The 18,534-nt window shown below is 37.6% G+C and overlaps 1 protein-coding gene across 1 annotated transcript; it reads right to left on the bottom strand.

The window, feature by feature from the left end:
- Positions 1-16,057: 16,057 nt before the first annotated feature.
- Positions 16,058-17,997, bottom strand: LOC110674159. Its single transcript, XM_021837992.1, has 2 exons — positions 17,802-17,997; positions 16,058-17,738 (listed from the first exon to the last, which is right to left on the bottom strand). Exons 1-2 carry the CDS (start codon positions 17,859-17,861, stop codon positions 16,254-16,256), a joined length of 1,545 nt encoding a protein of 514 aa, XP_021693684.1. The 5' UTR covers positions 17,862-17,997; the 3' UTR covers positions 16,058-16,253.
- Positions 17,998-18,534: the final 537 nt, after the last annotated feature.

The following is an 18,534-nucleotide window of genomic DNA, read 5'->3' as shown; positions in this document are numbered from 1 at the left end:
GAAATTTTCTACAGCGACTCCCGTTTGAACTGACATCTCTTTTTAACTGCGTACTGCGATCAGAAAAAAGCGCTTCCTTGCAGGAATTTCCCATGCATCAAGATAGGCCAAGAAATTACTTGTCAGCAGCGAATCAGGCTTAACTCTGAACTTTATAGTATTGTCACTGATTTTGTATTTTTGGAAAGATCTCAGGTTTTACTGTTTGTTCAGTTATATGCAAAATCTTGATCTGAAGCCATTTTCTAAAGATAAAATAAGATTAAGGTGATAAGATTCATTATGTATCTAGATATCTTATAAGAAAAATATCAGTCAAACAATTTTAAATGTTAACTTTCTTGACGAAAGTTTTAAATGTTAACTTTCTTAGTCAATGGTTTAATCGAAGTTAGATCAAGTTGATGTGGCTCAGATTTACTCTCTGGACCAGTAGTGTAGGGTGCGGCTTATTTTTCAAAAGTTCTCAAAACCAAAAATTCGTATGCTCTTCTGAATTCAAACACATAAAATAATTTTAAGTGGCGCAAGCGATTTGAAGGTGAATTTCCAAGTTATCAAATATGAATTTCCAAGTTATGAAATATGAACTTCAGAAGTCTTCATAAAATTGTTAATGTTCAACAAATTTTGAAACTCTTAGCATCATCCTCTTCAAAATTAAATTTATGAAAAGTTTGTAGAATACCAAATTTGTCTAAAATGAAACGATATGTTTGCAAAACTTGAAAACCAACATTATATTCCTTTCTAATGAATTACCTGCTTTGCTTTTGTCCACAGTTCATCAGCAGAAGTTTTTTCATTTTAATTTTGTATGGGAAAAGACATTTAATTTCAATTTTCTCGTAAATGAAGGCTTTAATCGAAAAAAAAAATTGGTAGGCGCGATAGCCATTATCGTTACGCATGACCGGTACCAAATATTTTTTCGAAAATAGTTCCCAATTTTGAGAAATAATTCGTTAGATGCATTTCGCCATACCAATGTTTTTGCGTTAGCTTTTAGCGATTTTTCGTGCATAGACACTAGCGCATGTGCGTTACTGTGCGGTGAGTAGCAAATCAGGCCATGCATGTAACTCATTCTTGGAGAAATACCCTGGAGTAATCTTGGAAATAATCTTCGGAATATTTCCTGGAGCAAATCGTCTGATTAAAAAATACCTCTAGAGAAGTCCTAGTAGAAATCCCTAGGGAAAATCCCCGAGGAAATCTCTAATCGATTATCTGCTTTGCTCTTGTCCACTGTTGATCAGCAGAAGTTTTCTCATTTAATTTTGTATGAGGTTTTCCTCATCTAACTTCAAATTTCTCGGAAATGAAAGCTTTAATCGAAAAAATATTTAATAGGCGTGAAAGCCATCATCATCACGCACAACCGGTACCAAATATTTTTTCGAAAATATTGACCATTGCACGAATTTTTAGATTCTATTGAAATTGTTCATGTGCTAGAGACAATTTGCACACTCACTAACATCAGTAGGCGTATGCCTCGAAAGCTATTTATGACGTTTCAAAATAATTCCAAGCAGAGAAATGAAAACTTCTTTTTAGTTATGTTTATTAGAAAGTAATTAGCATTGGTATAGAAAAGTGTCTACCGTATTGCCAGCTACATCCCACAAACAAACTTCATTTCCCTTGTCCCTTTTCCTGGGTCTTAAAATCGCGAGCGGCAGCCAATAGCCAGCATCTGCAATGGGGATGGGCATTTTTATTTCTTTGTGAAGATATTATCTGATGATCCATCATCTAAATCGTCTTTGGAATCAGAGTTGTTTCCGCAGATACAGTACGTAATCGATTAGCGATTCAGCATTCCTCCTAGCGGAAGAACTTTTACCAACTTGATCCTCGCCGCTGTCCAACGGCTCATCCAACTATTTTACGTTGAGGATCGAACTTAACTCGTCATCTAGAGGTATACCGGGTATGAATTCTGCACAAGCCATTGTATCTTTCTTTGGGTGGCATTTCTGGCAATGTTCGGATTGCATTCCCGGACCGAGTAAATTTAGTTCGTCAGTTGAATCATTTCCCCAAATCAAAACAAACACTTAAAAAGTCAATATCAAAGCATGCTGTCAAACTCTAAAGTACGTGGTTGTGTGAAGTGTGCAATTGTTCACTGTGCAAATATTTTCTGCACAGTAGTCTAATAAGGTGCAAAATGCTCAATAGTTCCCAGTTTTGAGAAATAATTCGTTAGGTGGCATCCATTTATTACGTAACGCTAAAATTTGAAATTTTTGACCCCCTCTCCCCCCCCCCTCCGTAATGCTTTTTGTATGAAAAATTTCGAATTTTTGTATGAGCCGTAACGCTTAAGCCTACTCCCCCCCCTCCCCCTAGAGCGTTACGTAATTTGTGGATGCCGCCTTAGATGCTTTTCGCCATACAAATATTTTTCGCTTACCTTCTAGCGATTTTTCGTGCATAGACACTTGCGCATGTGCGTTTCAACGCAGTATACTACACTGAGGAAAGCAAACGTAAGACTGTCATAAGATTTGCTTATGGAATTACGACACAAGAAAAATCTTTGAAATTCATAAGACCATCGTATGGTTTTCGGCAGATGTTGTTTCCATAATACACCTCGAAGGTATTTCGTAAGATGATCTTATGAACCAGCATTGACTTGATAACAAAATCCATAGATAGTCTTATGAATTACGTTCTGATCCATAAGACTGTCTTGTGTAATTTGAGCTTTAGATTATAAATTTCAATGAATGAATAATACTAATCCGCGTTGAAATATAGGTAAACCAACTTGGGAAAATCAAATTTTCATCCATTTTGTCGTATCGCAATTCGATTAAAGCACTTTACTGTAAGCATTAGAATCGATTTGTGATACGACAAAATGAATGAAAATTCGATTTTCTCTAGTTGGCTATCCTATTTTGAACGCGAAGAAGTATATTATAGCAGCGAAACATTATTGAGAAAAGTTGTGAAGAACGCCTGAATTGGTGCAGGTTTACGTTAGGGACGGATTAATGGATGAGGGGGGTTTGTGATTTCTTACGCGTCATACAAATTGTTCTGAATTTTCATTCAAAAATCTTATTCTTTGGATCCAATTCCTTAATCTGATCGAAAGAAAGTGTTAGTTACAGCGGAATTGATGATAAATAGAAAATATTTACCCTTTGATGCATTAGAAACGGAGTCAGCCAGCGACAAATCAGCAAACACGTCCATTTCGGAAGCCATATTGAATTTCTGATAGTGAAATGGCTGTACCGAGAAAATTTGCCTCACGTGGTTCTTCACAATGATGAGCAATGGGGTTCATAAGCGTTCTTATGACATTGACAATTTATTGTTATGAAAAAATTACACTTGTCTTATGAATCTCAATCTCGTCGAATGAAATACGCAAGTGTCTTATGAACCAACAAAAAAATAATAAAAAAACGCGTTCATTAGTGCGATCTTATAAAAATCATGCGAGATTTTTGCCTCAGTGTATCACTCAAAATAATCCACACGTCAAGGCTACATGAAAACATACGTAGTTTTTGACGTAGAACTACGTCTTTCTTCTCTATACAGGAGTGAAATTGGAATTTCAAAACCAAGAGCGTTACGTTGGCATGAAATATTTTGAACGCTCATAACTTTTTGCTGGTTTAACGAAATTCCATGATTAGCACATCAATCGAAGGACAAGACATCAAAGGTTCATGTCGTTCACTTACTGAATCCCACATGCCTGTCCAGAAAGCTTTCTAACTGTTTTAAAAGAGAACGTTGATTTCAAGCAAATCTATAAATAGGGGTGCTAGAGAAAAGTTGACGTCATTTGCTTTTCACTCTCCGATTGGCTCGCATCTCAGCAGGCAACAGATCGGCTTGCTCTGACCGGTCGTGTTTCTCAGGCACATACATCGATAGCGAAGGACGCCCCCGTTTGTCTTGCTTGGCTCTAATCAAACTGTCGAGCGAGCGAGAGAAGATGCTGTCCGAAGCTAAAGCCATCACCGCTGCCGCCGCCAAGAAGAAGAAGAGGGAGCAGTCCACAGGAGAATTTGCGGTTGAACTGTGAACACGGTCGTGCGAGTCATTGTTGCTTTGCGGATCACCGCTTGTTTGCGTTCACCCAGCCATCGTCATCGCCGCCGCAAATTTCATCGGCCGAGGAGCTGTTGACACTTCAAGATTTCGACTCGTGATAAAATCAACATTGGTGGTCAAGACGCAATCCCGTTAGGAACAAACAACAGAAGCCCCCTGAGTTGCTGGGCCGAGGAGCTGCTAATCGAGCGTTGGACTTGTGAAATCGCTTAAGATTTCAAGACTGAGCAACGTTTCCAGACACGAAACATTCAGCTGGTTCGTCGTATAAGCAAATAACTTGCTCAAATTTAGCTAACAAAGCCATCGGCCCTTTTTAGGGCCTTCAAATTAGTGGAAATGAGTTAAAAGAGAAATATTTCCGGCTTTATTTATGACTTCTTACATTCCTAAAAAAAATTTCACAGCTTCATACAAAATTTCATTTGTCATGAATAATTTATGACTCAACAATTTGTGACTGTATTCGCGGGCGCTGCTGCAGTGCCGTCGGGGTGAGTGCTCAACATTTCACAACGAATGTAAAATAGAATGGCATTTCCAACAGCGTCTTTGATGTCAGCGTCAAATTTCATAGGAACACTTTGATTTGAAAAAATATCACATGTAACAAAATTGCGGCATATTTAGAACGCTTTTGAAAAAATATTCTCATTGAACAAGTGTAATAATTTTGGCACCCATGGATCAGAAATTTACCTTCATAATGAAGAAAACTATTGATTATCAATAGTTAAGTATTGAATATTTAGGGATTGTCAACCCTTCCAACAATTCATGGTCGACCAATTTCTCAAGCATCAGCATTCTCCGCTATTTTCAAGTAATTCTAAGCCCAACACATTATTGGCACATACCCATTTCCCAGATTGGTCGATCAGAAAGCGAAGAGCACAAGAGGGAGGAGCATCATCTGCTATTTTAAGATTATAAAACATGCTGCCTTCGTCGGATTCATTTTCATTCCTTTCCCGCTTTCGAGCTGGTAAGAGTTTCCCGCTTTCGAGCTGGTCGAATTCCGATTTCCATAACCTTTACGCACATTGATCAGAAATAATTGAAATTTGCTCGAAGGCAAAACATTTGTGTTTTTTTTTTTCATTTATTGTAAACTATTAAAATAATGTTTTATTGTCCATACGAACACATCATTAAGACATCAACATCATATACCTTATGTCCCAGATTGGTCGATTAGAAGAAGACAAGAATATGCAAGGAAGGGACATCGTCTGCTATTCAAATTGTGTAAAAATACTACTTTCGACTGATTCGGTTCATATCATTCAAACTTTCGAGCTAGTAAGAGCTCCTCGTGATGATCGCAGCATCGGTACAGTCAAGACACAATCCCGTTAGGCACCACTACAAGAAGCCTCATGATCGGCTGATCCGAAAAGCTGCCAGTCTTCGGGTAAGTGCAATCGCTCAAGATTGAGCTACGTTTCTAGATTTCGACTTAATCCCTGTGATTTTCATATAGCCTATTTACCAGATCAGCAGGCGAAGAAATAGGCTAAATAGAAAATAAGCTATATGAAACTGATGTCTTGTCAAGGTTATGTCTTATGCTGTTATTGCATCCCGACGGCACTGCAGCAGCGTCCTCGGAAACATCCTCAAATTATCGTCGATTATTCGTAATAAATCTGATACAAACTAATTTTATCGCCGAAATCGATGAATTATGTAATCTGAATATGTTTTTTGGAGTTTTTATTGTTTCAGAAGGGGTTATTCACATATTACGTAACTTTTTTTAAAAAGGTTTTTTTTATTAGAAATGCAATCTAATTTTGCTGAAAGTACAAATTTTGTTTGTATTTTTAACGAGTTTGATCAAAATATGTATGAAGAGTGTTTAAAAATATTTTATATAAACTTTGTATGAAAAATATCGTCAAAATGTATGAAAATATTGAATTATTTAAAAAGCTCTAACTTGCAAATCAGCAAATTTCTGCAAAAAATTTAAACGTTTTTTGTAAGGTCTAAGGATGCTTTTGAAAGTGCAATATTCGAAATGGCGGCGACATGACGCGACAAGAGTTGTTTTTAATGTAAAAAATCGTCAAATTTACGAAAGTGTAATATTGAACAGTATTGAAGCTTCAACCAAATATTTGTTTCCATCCTCATGCTCGATAAAAGTGTTGAACCATAACCTTTTAGATAGGGCGTAACTTTGGGAAAATATTGCATTCCTTAAATATTACACAGCCAATTCAGATTACCGACCCCAGTGAAATTTTACTGGGTTTTGGAACTACGGTTTTTTCGGTAATTTTTACGATTACCGAAAAAACCCAGTAAATCACAATATGTTTTGATTGATGGAAATTACTGACTTAGTCAGTAAAATTGTAGAGCGTTTTTACTGACTTTCCAGTTTCCCATGCTCCTCCATGCTTTGCTTTTCCGGATACTGTTTTTTCAGAAATCAATACAAATTAAAACCCAATCGACATGAACATGGACATCGACATGCATTTTTCGTACGAATAAACATTTACGGTAGTGGAAGTAACCGAAAAATGTGTGACAAAATCATTATTTGGATGGTTTGCATACAAGAGGCAAACTCAATGATGCAGATGAATTTACCTCTTGTATGTAAACCAACCAAATTTACCAACGTAAGCAGTCCTGAGCCTTTTTGGTTGCCTAAAATGGTTGAGTTTTTCACTTAATTTCGACTACTTACCACAAGAAAGCGCAAAATAAGTGCAGGAAAAGATTGGTTGCCATAGCCGTGTCTCCCGGCGCCGGACGATTTTACAGCAGGTGATTCTCATTTGACACTTCCCCGCATGCGCATAAGTTTGTTTTGATTTTATTTTGACGACAAATCAGTAAAAAACATCAACTACTGAATAGTCGGTAATTGTTTTTACTGACTTTTCGGCCTGTTCGGTACTGCTGGAAAATTGGGTCTGACAGCAACCGTAGTTCAGTAAAAAGTAAAAATTATTACTGAACCTCAGAAGTTTTCAATCAAAAAGCTGAAAGTTCGGTATTTTTTATGATTTACAATTCGTACCCAGTATAAAAAAATACCGAACAAGCAAATCGTGATTGAGTGTGTAATTTTGTACTTTATTTTATTGTTACATTTTTCAATTTTTTGACTTCAGTCAGTTCGACGTCATAAAAGTCAAAGAAATTTAAATTTCAGTTCAATTTCAATTAGGAATCATAATAATATAAAACATGAGGTATATCTTAAAATGATAAAAACCATAAAAATCTCAAAAAAGTGTTTTGGTAGTTTTGGCCGCTCCTTTATATGGAGCCCGACCATTGTGTATTGTATGATGCTATGAGATGAATTAAGATATTATAGCAAGTATGTAATTTACACACTAGGAAATATTACACAAATAATTCTTTAGTACACCTTTGTTGGCCCTGAAAAGATTGTTGTTGAATTCGAGTCACACAGACACATTTTGACGACGCACTGGTTGAAATCCTCCTTGCCCGATGAGGTTTGCGTTGGCGGCTTCTTCGGGGTCTTCTTCATCACGGCGGTCTTTGAAACATGGTGGTGTTTTGCTTAGGAATTGCCTTCTTTTTCTCTTCCTTTCTCCAGCACCTCTATCTATAGATTTGATTGAAATCAACGTTATCTTTTAAAACAGTTATTGAACCAATTGGACAGGTATGTAGAATTCTGTAAGTAAACGACATGAGCCTTTTATGCCTTGTATTTTGATTGAGGTGCTGATCGAGGAATTTCGAAAAGTTTTAGGGTTTAAAATATTTCATGCCAAAGCTCTTGGTTGGCCAAACCAAAAGAAAGATCTCCCTTAAAACTCACAATCGCAGCACCTATCATCTTTCATCAAACATCCTATCATTTGCAAAAAGCTACCGCATTGTTGTTAGAGTCTGACCCAGAATTGATCGAAGTTATGTCCATAGTAGTTCTACGTCAACCCCGCGGTAATGTAACAGACATTACCCACCCCAAATTTTTTCCATCGCACTTTTCACGTAGCACTTACGTGAATCATAGGTGACGATGAATGAACGCATGAACTCACGAGCTTCATCCATTTCACTGGTGTGTCCGGTAGTTGTTACGTGTTTTCTTCGTACGTTCTACAAATTGCATTAGTGGAGAGTAGGTGACATTCCAGTGTATTTTATCAAACATTATAGTTCACATCATGTTGTTTCTCGTTGATTTTCATCAATTGTTTCAAATTCAAGGTAGTCAAAGTAAATTGAACTCAGATATAATTTTCTTAACTGCATTATTTATTGCACTGATGATCTTTAATTCTCACATTTGGTGCAATGCTTCCATAGTCTAGATCAGTGATTCTCAAAGTGGGCGAATTCGCCCCCCTGGGGGCGATTTTCAGAGTCAAGGGGGCGAAAATTTGTAAAATAGAATTTGGGGGGCGAAAAATTCAGAAAGGGGGCGAAAAGGCTAACACGGGAGCATTTAAAAACAGTTACTCATATTTTTAAGGCCGCACATCTGAAGGTTAATCAATTCCAAACTTAATCAACTCCAGGAATATTTACCTAGGATCGATATCACGGTGTGCCAGAAACCGTTATTAACAGAAAAAAATGTCCATGAATTCGGCACCTACCATTCGAAAGATATAGTATTCAAGCATCTTCTCCGTGAATTTGAAAATATTCTAACGAGGGAATCGAAAATTATAGTGATTTGAAGGTTTTAAGCTATTTTGCATGGGATATTCGCATGTTTAAAAATATTCTTCAACGGTGCATCATTATTAACTTGTAAACAAGCCAAGTAACCATCAGCTTTGCATTAAGCTTTCAAATCATGTGATATCCAAGCATCTTGCCTGTAAATTTGAAATCATTACGTCGAGAAAATCTGAAGATACAGCGATTTGTATATTTACTATTATTTCTATGAAGTCTAAATTAGAGCTTTTTATAGCTTTTTTTTATATTAGTGCACAGAATTTACAAATAAAAATGTCCATATGACTGACACTCGGCATTCAAAAGATGATCATTCAAGCATCTTTGCAGGTTGAGAAATCTTTATCTAGAGACAATACTACTAAAGTACTTTGAAGTTTTGGACCTATAATAAAGTAAATTTTGAGTATTCAATTACCACATTCAATGTTTTTACCACTACTAATTGCAACAAATTCTTATCAATATGTTGATCAATGTGATTTAATAGCTAGATTGACCGCCTACTGATGCTTCTCCGTTATTACAAGAGCAACTATACATGCACAAGGATCCAACGGATGTTACTTAGGATTAGTCGCAGCACTCTCAGTGTGTAAGTAATGGAATTATCATTCCTTGTACTAAGCAATACCGCGTCCTGATGCGTCCGAATACATGTCAATTGGGGTTATGGAATAAGTTTTTACGTGATACTATCTTTGAGGAAGCCGTTGGAATCCTCTGCACTTCCACGAGAAGTCAATGGGAGTTTGGAAAATTGAAAGTGGTTATATTACAGATTCGTCTTGGTAAACAAAACGCTTAATTACAATAGTCCTAGGGATCATCACATCATTTTCACTGGTTATACCCTGTTATACCTCTCTTTAAACATAATGAAGTCATCAACATAAAACAAAAAATAAAGTAAAAAGTAATCCTTTTATATGCATAAAACATGACTGAATCAATATGACGATACCTTTGATGACGAACTATTCAAAGATTTCGCATGATGCAAATCATGCAGCATCAATCCAAAAAGTAATCTATCAGTATCTAAAGGGAAAGTCGACGCTTATAGTATCCAATAATTCTAGGAACTAAACAAAATATGAGGCTTGTTGCACATACATATTTTGCAAAACACGATAATATAAATAAATAAACTCCTACTAACTATTAATTGAACAAACACATATATAAACGTATCCCCTTCGCTGTCATGAACAAAATGTGAACCATCATATTTAACTTATTTAAAACACTAGCACAAAACGATCTCACTAGTTAATAATCTAACCTCGACTGAGCAACATGGTGCCACTTTCAAATTGTTCAGGTTCGCCAATATGCTTATTTGGGCCATAACGAAACATTGCCCCGCAAAACGCGCAGAAATGAAACAAAATTCACAAAAACGAACCCATATGCTTATCATTTAACGAAACACTGCATTTCTTCAATGTAAGATATAAGTTGAATGCAAATCTGTTAAGTTAATTTGTGCCGAAACTATTAAATGCGTGTTTCGAACACTATTTTAGACGATTGAAAAAAAAAAAATCTTAATGACTCCAAAACTTCAAAGAACTCTAGTTATGCTGTCTTTTGATAAAATAATCTAAAACTAACTGCGAAGATAATTGACTACTATATTTATTGAATGCCGAGGGTCAGCCCCAAAGACATTTTTATTTGCAAATTACGTATGTACGCTTTCATAACAAACACACTTGGAAAAAATCATGTAATTTTGCGTCACAAAAGCCCGACATATTAAAGCGAGCAAAATGACACAAAATTACGTCTTCTGCTATTTCTGCGTCAGGTCTTATAAGCCAGAATTGTAATTTTACTAGTAAACAATCCGCATGTTGTAATTTTGAAATATGACGTAACTATGTATTAACATAACCTCAACCATTGGAAGCAATACTTCTCACATTCCTTTCTTATTCTCTTTAGCAGCTATAAGAATAAATAACATGATAGTACATGTATTTGACATAAATATTTATTATTCACATGTTTAAACTACAACACAATTCAAATTTCATACAACATACATCAGACCACTTTCCCGTTCTACATCACAACGCACTATGGATCCGATGCGATGGGGTGAACAATTGCACTGCACATAGCTGCACGCTTCCGAAGATGGCGAATCACTCCAAAAACTCCCCGTGTTCTTCAGATTATCTCAGTAGTTGAAGATGTGAAGGAACGTTGAAATACCAAACAATTATTATTCGAAAACAACACTTTTAGCTTTCTTTCGATGGCGTTTGACGTTTCTCCAACGTGACTCTCTTCAATTGAGTTACCATTCGTTTAATTTTCAGTTACTTATAACTTAAAACCAGGTCAGACAACGGAATGTTGAAAGTCATTTCTCAGAGAAATTTTAAAATTACTGGTTTTCGTGTTTATGTCATCGATGATTTACAAATCAATCACATTTTGATTTACGGCACGAATAATTACGGCAACTTCAACGTTTATGTCAACTTGACAAATGATATATTTTTAGTGTGAAGGCATAAAAATCAGCCATAATTTAAACTTCACAGAAATAATCATAAAAATACAAATCACTGTAACTTCAGATTTTCTTACCGTAATGATTTTAAATTTGCAAAGAAGGTGCTTGGATATCACATGTTTCGAATGCTGAATGTTAAGCTGGTGATAACTTGGCTGGTTTACAAGTTAATAATGACGAACCGTTGAAGAATATTTATAAGCATGTGAATTTTCCTTCCAAAATAGCTCAAAACTTTCAAATCACGATAACTTTCGATTCCCTCGTTAGAATATTTTCAAATTCACGGAGAAGATTCGTGAATACTATATCTTTCGAATGGTAGGTGCCAAATTCATGGACATTTTTTTCTGTTAAAAACGGTTTCTGGCACACCGTGATATATCTCCAATCAGGGTCATTTCAAAACTATGATAGACTACACTTGATAATTGTCAAACGCATGCACTCATGTTTTTAATATCATGTGAGTTTAAAGAATGGTCGGTATTTGAGATTTCCACAAGGCCGAAAGATTATTCACAGATAACATTTGAAACACAACATATTTTGGATGTACAAAACATGTATTTGAGAATTTTTAGAACTTTTTGCAAATGCCCAATATTCTATGTAAGGATTTTTTATGTGGGAACTTTGAGGTTAGGAAGCTTATATTGCTTTCATTGACATCCAAATTTTTTTACAGAAAAAAAAGAAGAGTCGGTTGCACAACTGACATTTTGGTTGACAATTTTTTACTTGGTTTTAGAAAAAAATACCGTTTTTATATGTTGCGTTGAAATATGACTTGAAAAACATTCTGGATTTTGATATATTTGTTCAGTATTTTTGGATTGAATGAAAAAAAAAAATCGTTCTCAGAAACTTCAAACATTTAATATTCACAATTTCTGAAAATTATTACAGTAATTTTATAAATAAAAGAAACATCAGTATGTAATCACCATTAACGAATCATCCACCAACTACGTCACAAGTTGGTGGCTATGCATAAATTACATTCGAATAGTTTGACCTGAGCTGAACTTGTATCAAAAACTGATTCAGTAGCCTGTAATGCACGCAAAATATTCTGTGGATATGCGAGTCAAAGACATTTTTGACGTGCAGCACTTAATTACATAAAATATTTATCTCATATTTCGGGGGGCGATTTCAGATACATGTTGGCCTCAAGGAGGCGAAAGTTGAAAATTTTGGGAAGCACTGGTCTAGATGGTCCGAGAAGCTGGTTCTTGCACGCGGGCGGGAGATGTTCTTATTAAAAACTCCATTGAATCAATCTATAGTTGTTATTTCATGGAAAATTGGAGGCTCGAGCAAATTTGTGTCATTTTGAACTTTACACGTAAGTCCGGTAGTCACTATCGAAAACATCCTGGCTGCAGCTTCTGTGAATTACGATTAACATTTATGACGAAAAACAAATCAAGACAAAACAAAATCAATATTAGCAGACTTCAAGTGTTAACAATTTAAATATTTACTTACTTTTTCACCAAGTTGGATTAATGATCGGTTAAAATGTCGTTTACGGTTTTCGGTCCGTCTGACACACAGTAGGATGGATACTGAATGAACACAACATTCAGCTGTCAAAATGAACGAGACTCTACGTACGAGATCATCACGTACACACTTAAACAGAGTGTGCGAGTTCGGTAAATAAAATCACCGAAACAAATCGGTAATTCACGATATTACCGATGTTTCGGTAATCAAGCAGTTTTTGACAGCGTGCCAAAAACAAAATTACCGAACTACGGTGAACTGTGGAAGATCTGTCAAAAAAATTACCGACAGATCTGTGAATCGGTAATATTACCGAAACCTGTAAAACATTTTACTGAAATTTCGGTAAACGGACTATTAGGCTACCGAATTCTGTAATTTGGCTGAATGACAGCATGAATTCATCTTGTATAGTTGTTTCCCCGTTGCAACGAATCTCTGTGGTGTATCTAAACGATTATTTTTATCATCCGATAGATTTTAGGGACACTTCGTTATGTTTGAGGTGAGTAATATGAACAGAATATTTTATCCATCATTTAGCATCATTTCTTGCAGTCCAGCCATCACCTTCCGCTGCTCTCTCGTTGTTCTCGGCGCATCGAACTTTGTGGAAACTGAAAATGTGACACCGCACCCGACGTTATTTTTTTCTCACATCTTACGCCGGATTATGATTATGCTGGATCCGGGAACATATTCCTCAATATTTATAGAACCCAATTACTTAGTAATAAAATTGCAATGAACTAAAAACAACGTTGATATTGTTCTTTTTTGTCTAAAAATTGAATTCCGACGAACAAAAAATCGGTTCACCGTGTTTACAGTTCTTCGGTAAACGATTACCGATCATTCGGTTGTTTTGACAACTGGGATCGAAAATGCGAATTACCGAATGGTCCGTAATTTATTCGTTTACCGAACCGATTACCGACCATTCAGCTGTTGAGATTTCGGTAAATGGATTACCGAATTCGGTGATTTGATCTAAGTGTGTATGTTTGAGGTGAGTAATATGAACAGAATATTTTATCCATCATTTAGCATCATTTCTTGCAGTCCAGCCATCACCTTCCGCTGCTCTTTCGTTGTTCTCGGCGCATCGAACTTTGTGGAAACTGAAAATGTGACACCGCACCCGACGTTATTTTTTTCTCACATCTTACGCCGGATTATGATTATGCTGGATCCGGGAACATATTCCTCAATATTTATAGAACCCAATTACTTAGTAATAAAATTGCAATGAACTAAAAACAACGTTGATATTGTTCTTTTTTGTCTAAAAATTGAATTCCGACGAACAAAAAATCGGTTCACCGTGTTTACAGTTCTTCGGTAAACGATTACCGATCATTCGGTTGTTTTGACAACTGGGATCGAAAATGCGAATTACCGAATGGTCCGTAATTTATTCGTTTACCGAACCGATTACCGACCATTCAGCTGTTGAGATTTCGGTAAATGGATTACCGAATTCGGTGATTTGATCTAAGTGTGTAACAGTCACATTCGACATTTTTGGAAATTTCGAGTTAATACCGGGGAGAGTCATCAAATAACAAATACTTTCGACCCACTTACTAAAATCTGTGAGATTGTTCTAGAAAATTCGAAAAAAATACCAAGTTGTTTTGTCACATTGGCAATTGTAACCGCATAACAGTCACATTGAGATTATACATGAGCCTTATAATGCAGTGGCAACGAAATTTCTATCAGAATTTTTTTCTGACTATTCACCCAATAAGCGATATGAGTTGTACAAAATTTCAGCCTCAAATAAACACTTTTGAATTCTTAGTGATTTTTTGAAATATCAGTTCCCTCCCATACTGCAATAAAATGCAAACTTGGTATCCCATTTACCCAATGCCTACTTTTGTCGAATGTTACAAATATGCAGTTATGGGCAGAGAAGTCCTGGGACAAATCCCTAGAAAAAATCCCCGAGGAGATCTCTAAATCACTGAAGGAATTTTTGGACTAATTCCCGGGAGGTATTTCTATTGCCAAGAGTTCTTGGAAAAAAATCTCTGAAGTACAGACGAAGCTCGTTATAACGACAGCTTTTATAGCGACAAAAGCTCTCTATAGCGACAATTTTAGATCTCATGAAAAACATTTCTGTGTTGAAACTATTCTCTATAACGACTTTTCTCTATTGCGACGGTCCCTTGCGATGTCGTTGTAACGCGCTTCGTCTGTAAATCCAAGGAGGAATTACTGGAGAAAATCTTGGAGGTAATCTCCGGAGAAATTCTCTGAATAATCCCCGAAGGAATTTATCGAGAAAATCCCCTGTGGTATTTCTTAATGAATTACCCGGAGAAATTCCTGGACAAAATCCCCAGACAGATTTCAGGACGAAATCCCCGGATGAATTGCTATTTGCAAGCCCCTGAGGAATTCCTAGAGGCAATCCCAGGACTTATTTCTAGAGCATATGGTCGGAGGAGCTTCTGGGGGAAATTATTGGAGAAATTGCTATTGAAAATCTTCTGAGGGCTTCCTGATGAAAATCCCCAGAGTTCTTGGGGATATCCCCGGAGGAATCCTTGAAATCTCCGCAAGAATCCCTGGAGGAAATCTCCGGAGAAATTCTTTGCGCAAATTCGCAGTTAAAATTCTGGAGGAAAACTCCGGATAAATTCATTGAAAAAATCCCCGAAGGAATTTCTAAGAAAAATCCCCGCAGAAATGTCTTAATGAAATCCTCGGTGGAATTTCTATTGGTAATTTCTGCAGAAAGTCCTGGAGCTTATCCCCCGAAGAATTTCTGGACGAAATCCCCAAAGGAATTACTGCCTTCTTCAGTGTTACTCGTATCCACTGTAGATACGAGTAACTGACACTGAAAAGGCTATAAGTGGTAGTTGAAATACGCGTGTCTGTCAAAGATAAGCAATAAGGGCGGAATAAAGGTACAAAGTACTCCAATCTACTTTTTTGTTCCTCTGTTGAGATTCTGCTCAGAGGATTCGATTACATTAAAAAGAGTGATAATTTGAACATAGATTCAATTATTTGATTATAGCTTGAATTATAAATTTTTCATCGGTCAAATAAACGATGTCCACGTGGCCATTTCAATTTCCTTCACATCCTCTCTGTGAACTTTTTCATACCACCTGCCCTCTTCAAGTTGTCAAAGTGATATATGGACGGCCCTTCGTGGGAGGCCAATTTTCTTCATCTGAGTCTTGTTATGAACATGAGTAATTCAAGAACGGTATAGTTGAAATATGCATTTTAGTCATTGACTATTAACAATAACATAGGTAGTGTACGTAGTTTTACTTAATGTACTAATGTGTAGAAGTTAATGCTTCTAACGGTTCAACATTCCAGTTTATACAACTCGCCACTTTCATCCCCCCTACCTAAACGAACGATCTTTGCACTTTTCCCAGCACTGTCATAATGGTTCCTCGATGGGTACTTTCCGCTTTGCCACCACGTAGCATCTAGGGAACTGCTCCCTCAGCGAGCTGATCACCTCCGGGGAGCAATAGTCAGCCAGGGCTAGCTCCAGCCACCTCAGCTCACCCATCGAACCGATTAGTTTCTGCAACACACTCGGCGAAATCAGAGGCGAGTCCAGAATCAACTTCTGCACCGGGATTTTCCGCGGGCTTTCGTCCTCCGGAAAAACGCCTGAAATGCTCCAACACTTGAATCGGAGCTCTTTTGGGGCGTGGGAGGCGCAAAACTCCAGGAACGTGCCCAGTTTGATGTTGGAGGTTGGTTCGCTTAGCACTAGGCGTTGTAGGGACGGAATGTTGCTGCAGATGTTTCCGTGCAGCTCGAATGATCGGCCTTCGTTAGTACGGGACGTTAGATGTAGCAGTTCCATGACGGCCAGATTTGGGAAGGCACCCTGCACGAAACTGTTGAACTTTTCTTGGTGGACGATTCGGGTGGAGTAGAGGGATAGTTTCTGAAGACTTTTGAGTGGAGTGTACAAATCCGTAGGGACATTAACAGCGGCCTCTTCTATTCTCAGGCGTTTCAGATGCTTCAGCTCGCAAATGGCGCGAAAACTGTCCTGCAAGAAGTAATCCATACTGACGCATAGGAACTGCATTTTAACACACGAGCGGCACAAGTTTCTTATAACCCTATCATCCAAGTTACACCGAAGTGTAACTTCCTTCAAGAGAGGCAGTTGATGGAAGAACAAGTCAATCAGCTCGACTTCCGCGAATGACCCTCCGGGATCAATCTCCAAATCGACACAGTAAAAGTTCAGCTTCTCCAACAAAGGAAACTGCATCTCACATACTGTCAGGAAGTAATCCTCCGAAAGGAACCAAATCCCCAGCTCGACCAACTGTAAGCTGAAATGGCGTAGGAACAATCGTGATTCCTCCGAGTAGAAACTTATCTGCATGTGCAACCGCGTGATGTTCGGCGTGATGTCCCTCATGTTGGGAATCAAACTGAGCAGGTTGTTCTCCAAGTACAGTTCTTCAAGCTTGTGCATCGGCGAGAATTCCAGATCGCGTCGGTTGAAGTCAAAGTTGCACGCATCGATGTGCAGATGGCGGAGATTTGAGCATAAGGCCGTAATTTGCGCGAACAGCTTCAGCTTGACCGGAACGAAATTGTTCGGTATGAGCTTGAGTGTTTCCAGTTTGCGGCAGAAGTGCTGCAGAATGTCCACCAGCAAGTCGTACTTGTCGGAGTCGTACCCGAAGTAGAACACCAAATGCTTGTATTGGCGGGTGCTGGCAAGGAGTGTCTGATGATAGCAGGCTTCCTGGCCGGTGTTTCGCGCGAAGTCGACCACTAGCTGAACCGAAGACCAGTCGAACGGCTTCAGAGTGGACCACCTTCGGCAGACTCGGAGAGCTGATCGGCGATCGTCTAGGGTCAGGAACAATAGGATTTGTTCCAGCATCTGGCGAAATTGAAATTCAGATACATATTGGTTGATCCCAGGCGATTCAAAGTTTTTACGTACCTCATCTGGTAGATCCTCAATACTGGTTTCACTATACATCTTTGATACTTCGAGAGACATTGTACCTCTTAGAAAAGTACATGAACAAGTACGTTTACAAATTTACTGTTAATATCGTGAACATTGTATTGGACCAAAAACGCACTGAATTCCAAGGCGCGTAGTTTTGGAGTTGATAGTAAACCAAACAAAAACAGCTGATTTATTGATACGCAACAAAACATAGAGGAGGTACTAGCGCAAAAATAAGTCGCGCGACACTCATGCACTGTAGTGAGTTTTTACTCAGAAGCGGTGCATTCACACCAACATAAACACTGCGTAGAAATTTATTGGAGTCTTTCAATAGATTATGCAGTACTAGAGGTCTATGATTCGACTATTGGCCGCCAGGAAGATACCAGATAATGCACTTTAAAAGATTTCTTCTCAGAGCCTATGATTTTGACGAGGTGTATCGTGAATAGTCTACCTATAGGCGAATTACCAGTGGCTAGGAGTAGAAATATATTGGTGAAAATTCGTACTCAGAGCCGGTATGCTAGACTCAAATATTATCAGGCCAGGGATTGAATCCCTGCAGCATAACATAAGTCCCAGTTTATTGTACACTGCTCAGTGGCGCAACCAAGGGGGGATTTTGGGGGTCAAAACCCCCCCCAGAGCAGATTTTTTTGAAAGAACTATCAAATATATTTTTGAAATTCAACACTCAAATCCACAAACACCGGAG

This window comes from Aedes aegypti, chromosome 1 (genome assembly GCF_002204515.2).
Source record: "Aedes aegypti strain LVP_AGWG chromosome 1, AaegL5.0 Primary Assembly, whole genome shotgun sequence".
Taxonomy (NCBI): Eukaryota; Metazoa; Arthropoda; class Insecta; order Diptera; family Culicidae; genus Aedes; species Aedes aegypti.
Note: the sequence above shows the minus strand (reverse complement) of the source record. Positions and strands in the feature narration are given on the sequence as shown.

What these genes read in the sequence shown, in the direction of transcription:
- LOC110674159 (XM_021837992.1), bottom strand. Translation starts at nt 17,861, where the DNA reads ATGTCTCTCGAAGTATCAAAGATGTATAGTGAAACCAGTATTGAGGAT. An exon ending in TTGAGGATCTACCAGATGAG is followed by an intron (nt 17,739 to 17,801) that starts GTACGTAAAAAC and finishes CAATTTCGCCAG; the next exon opens with ATGCTGGAACAAATCCTATT.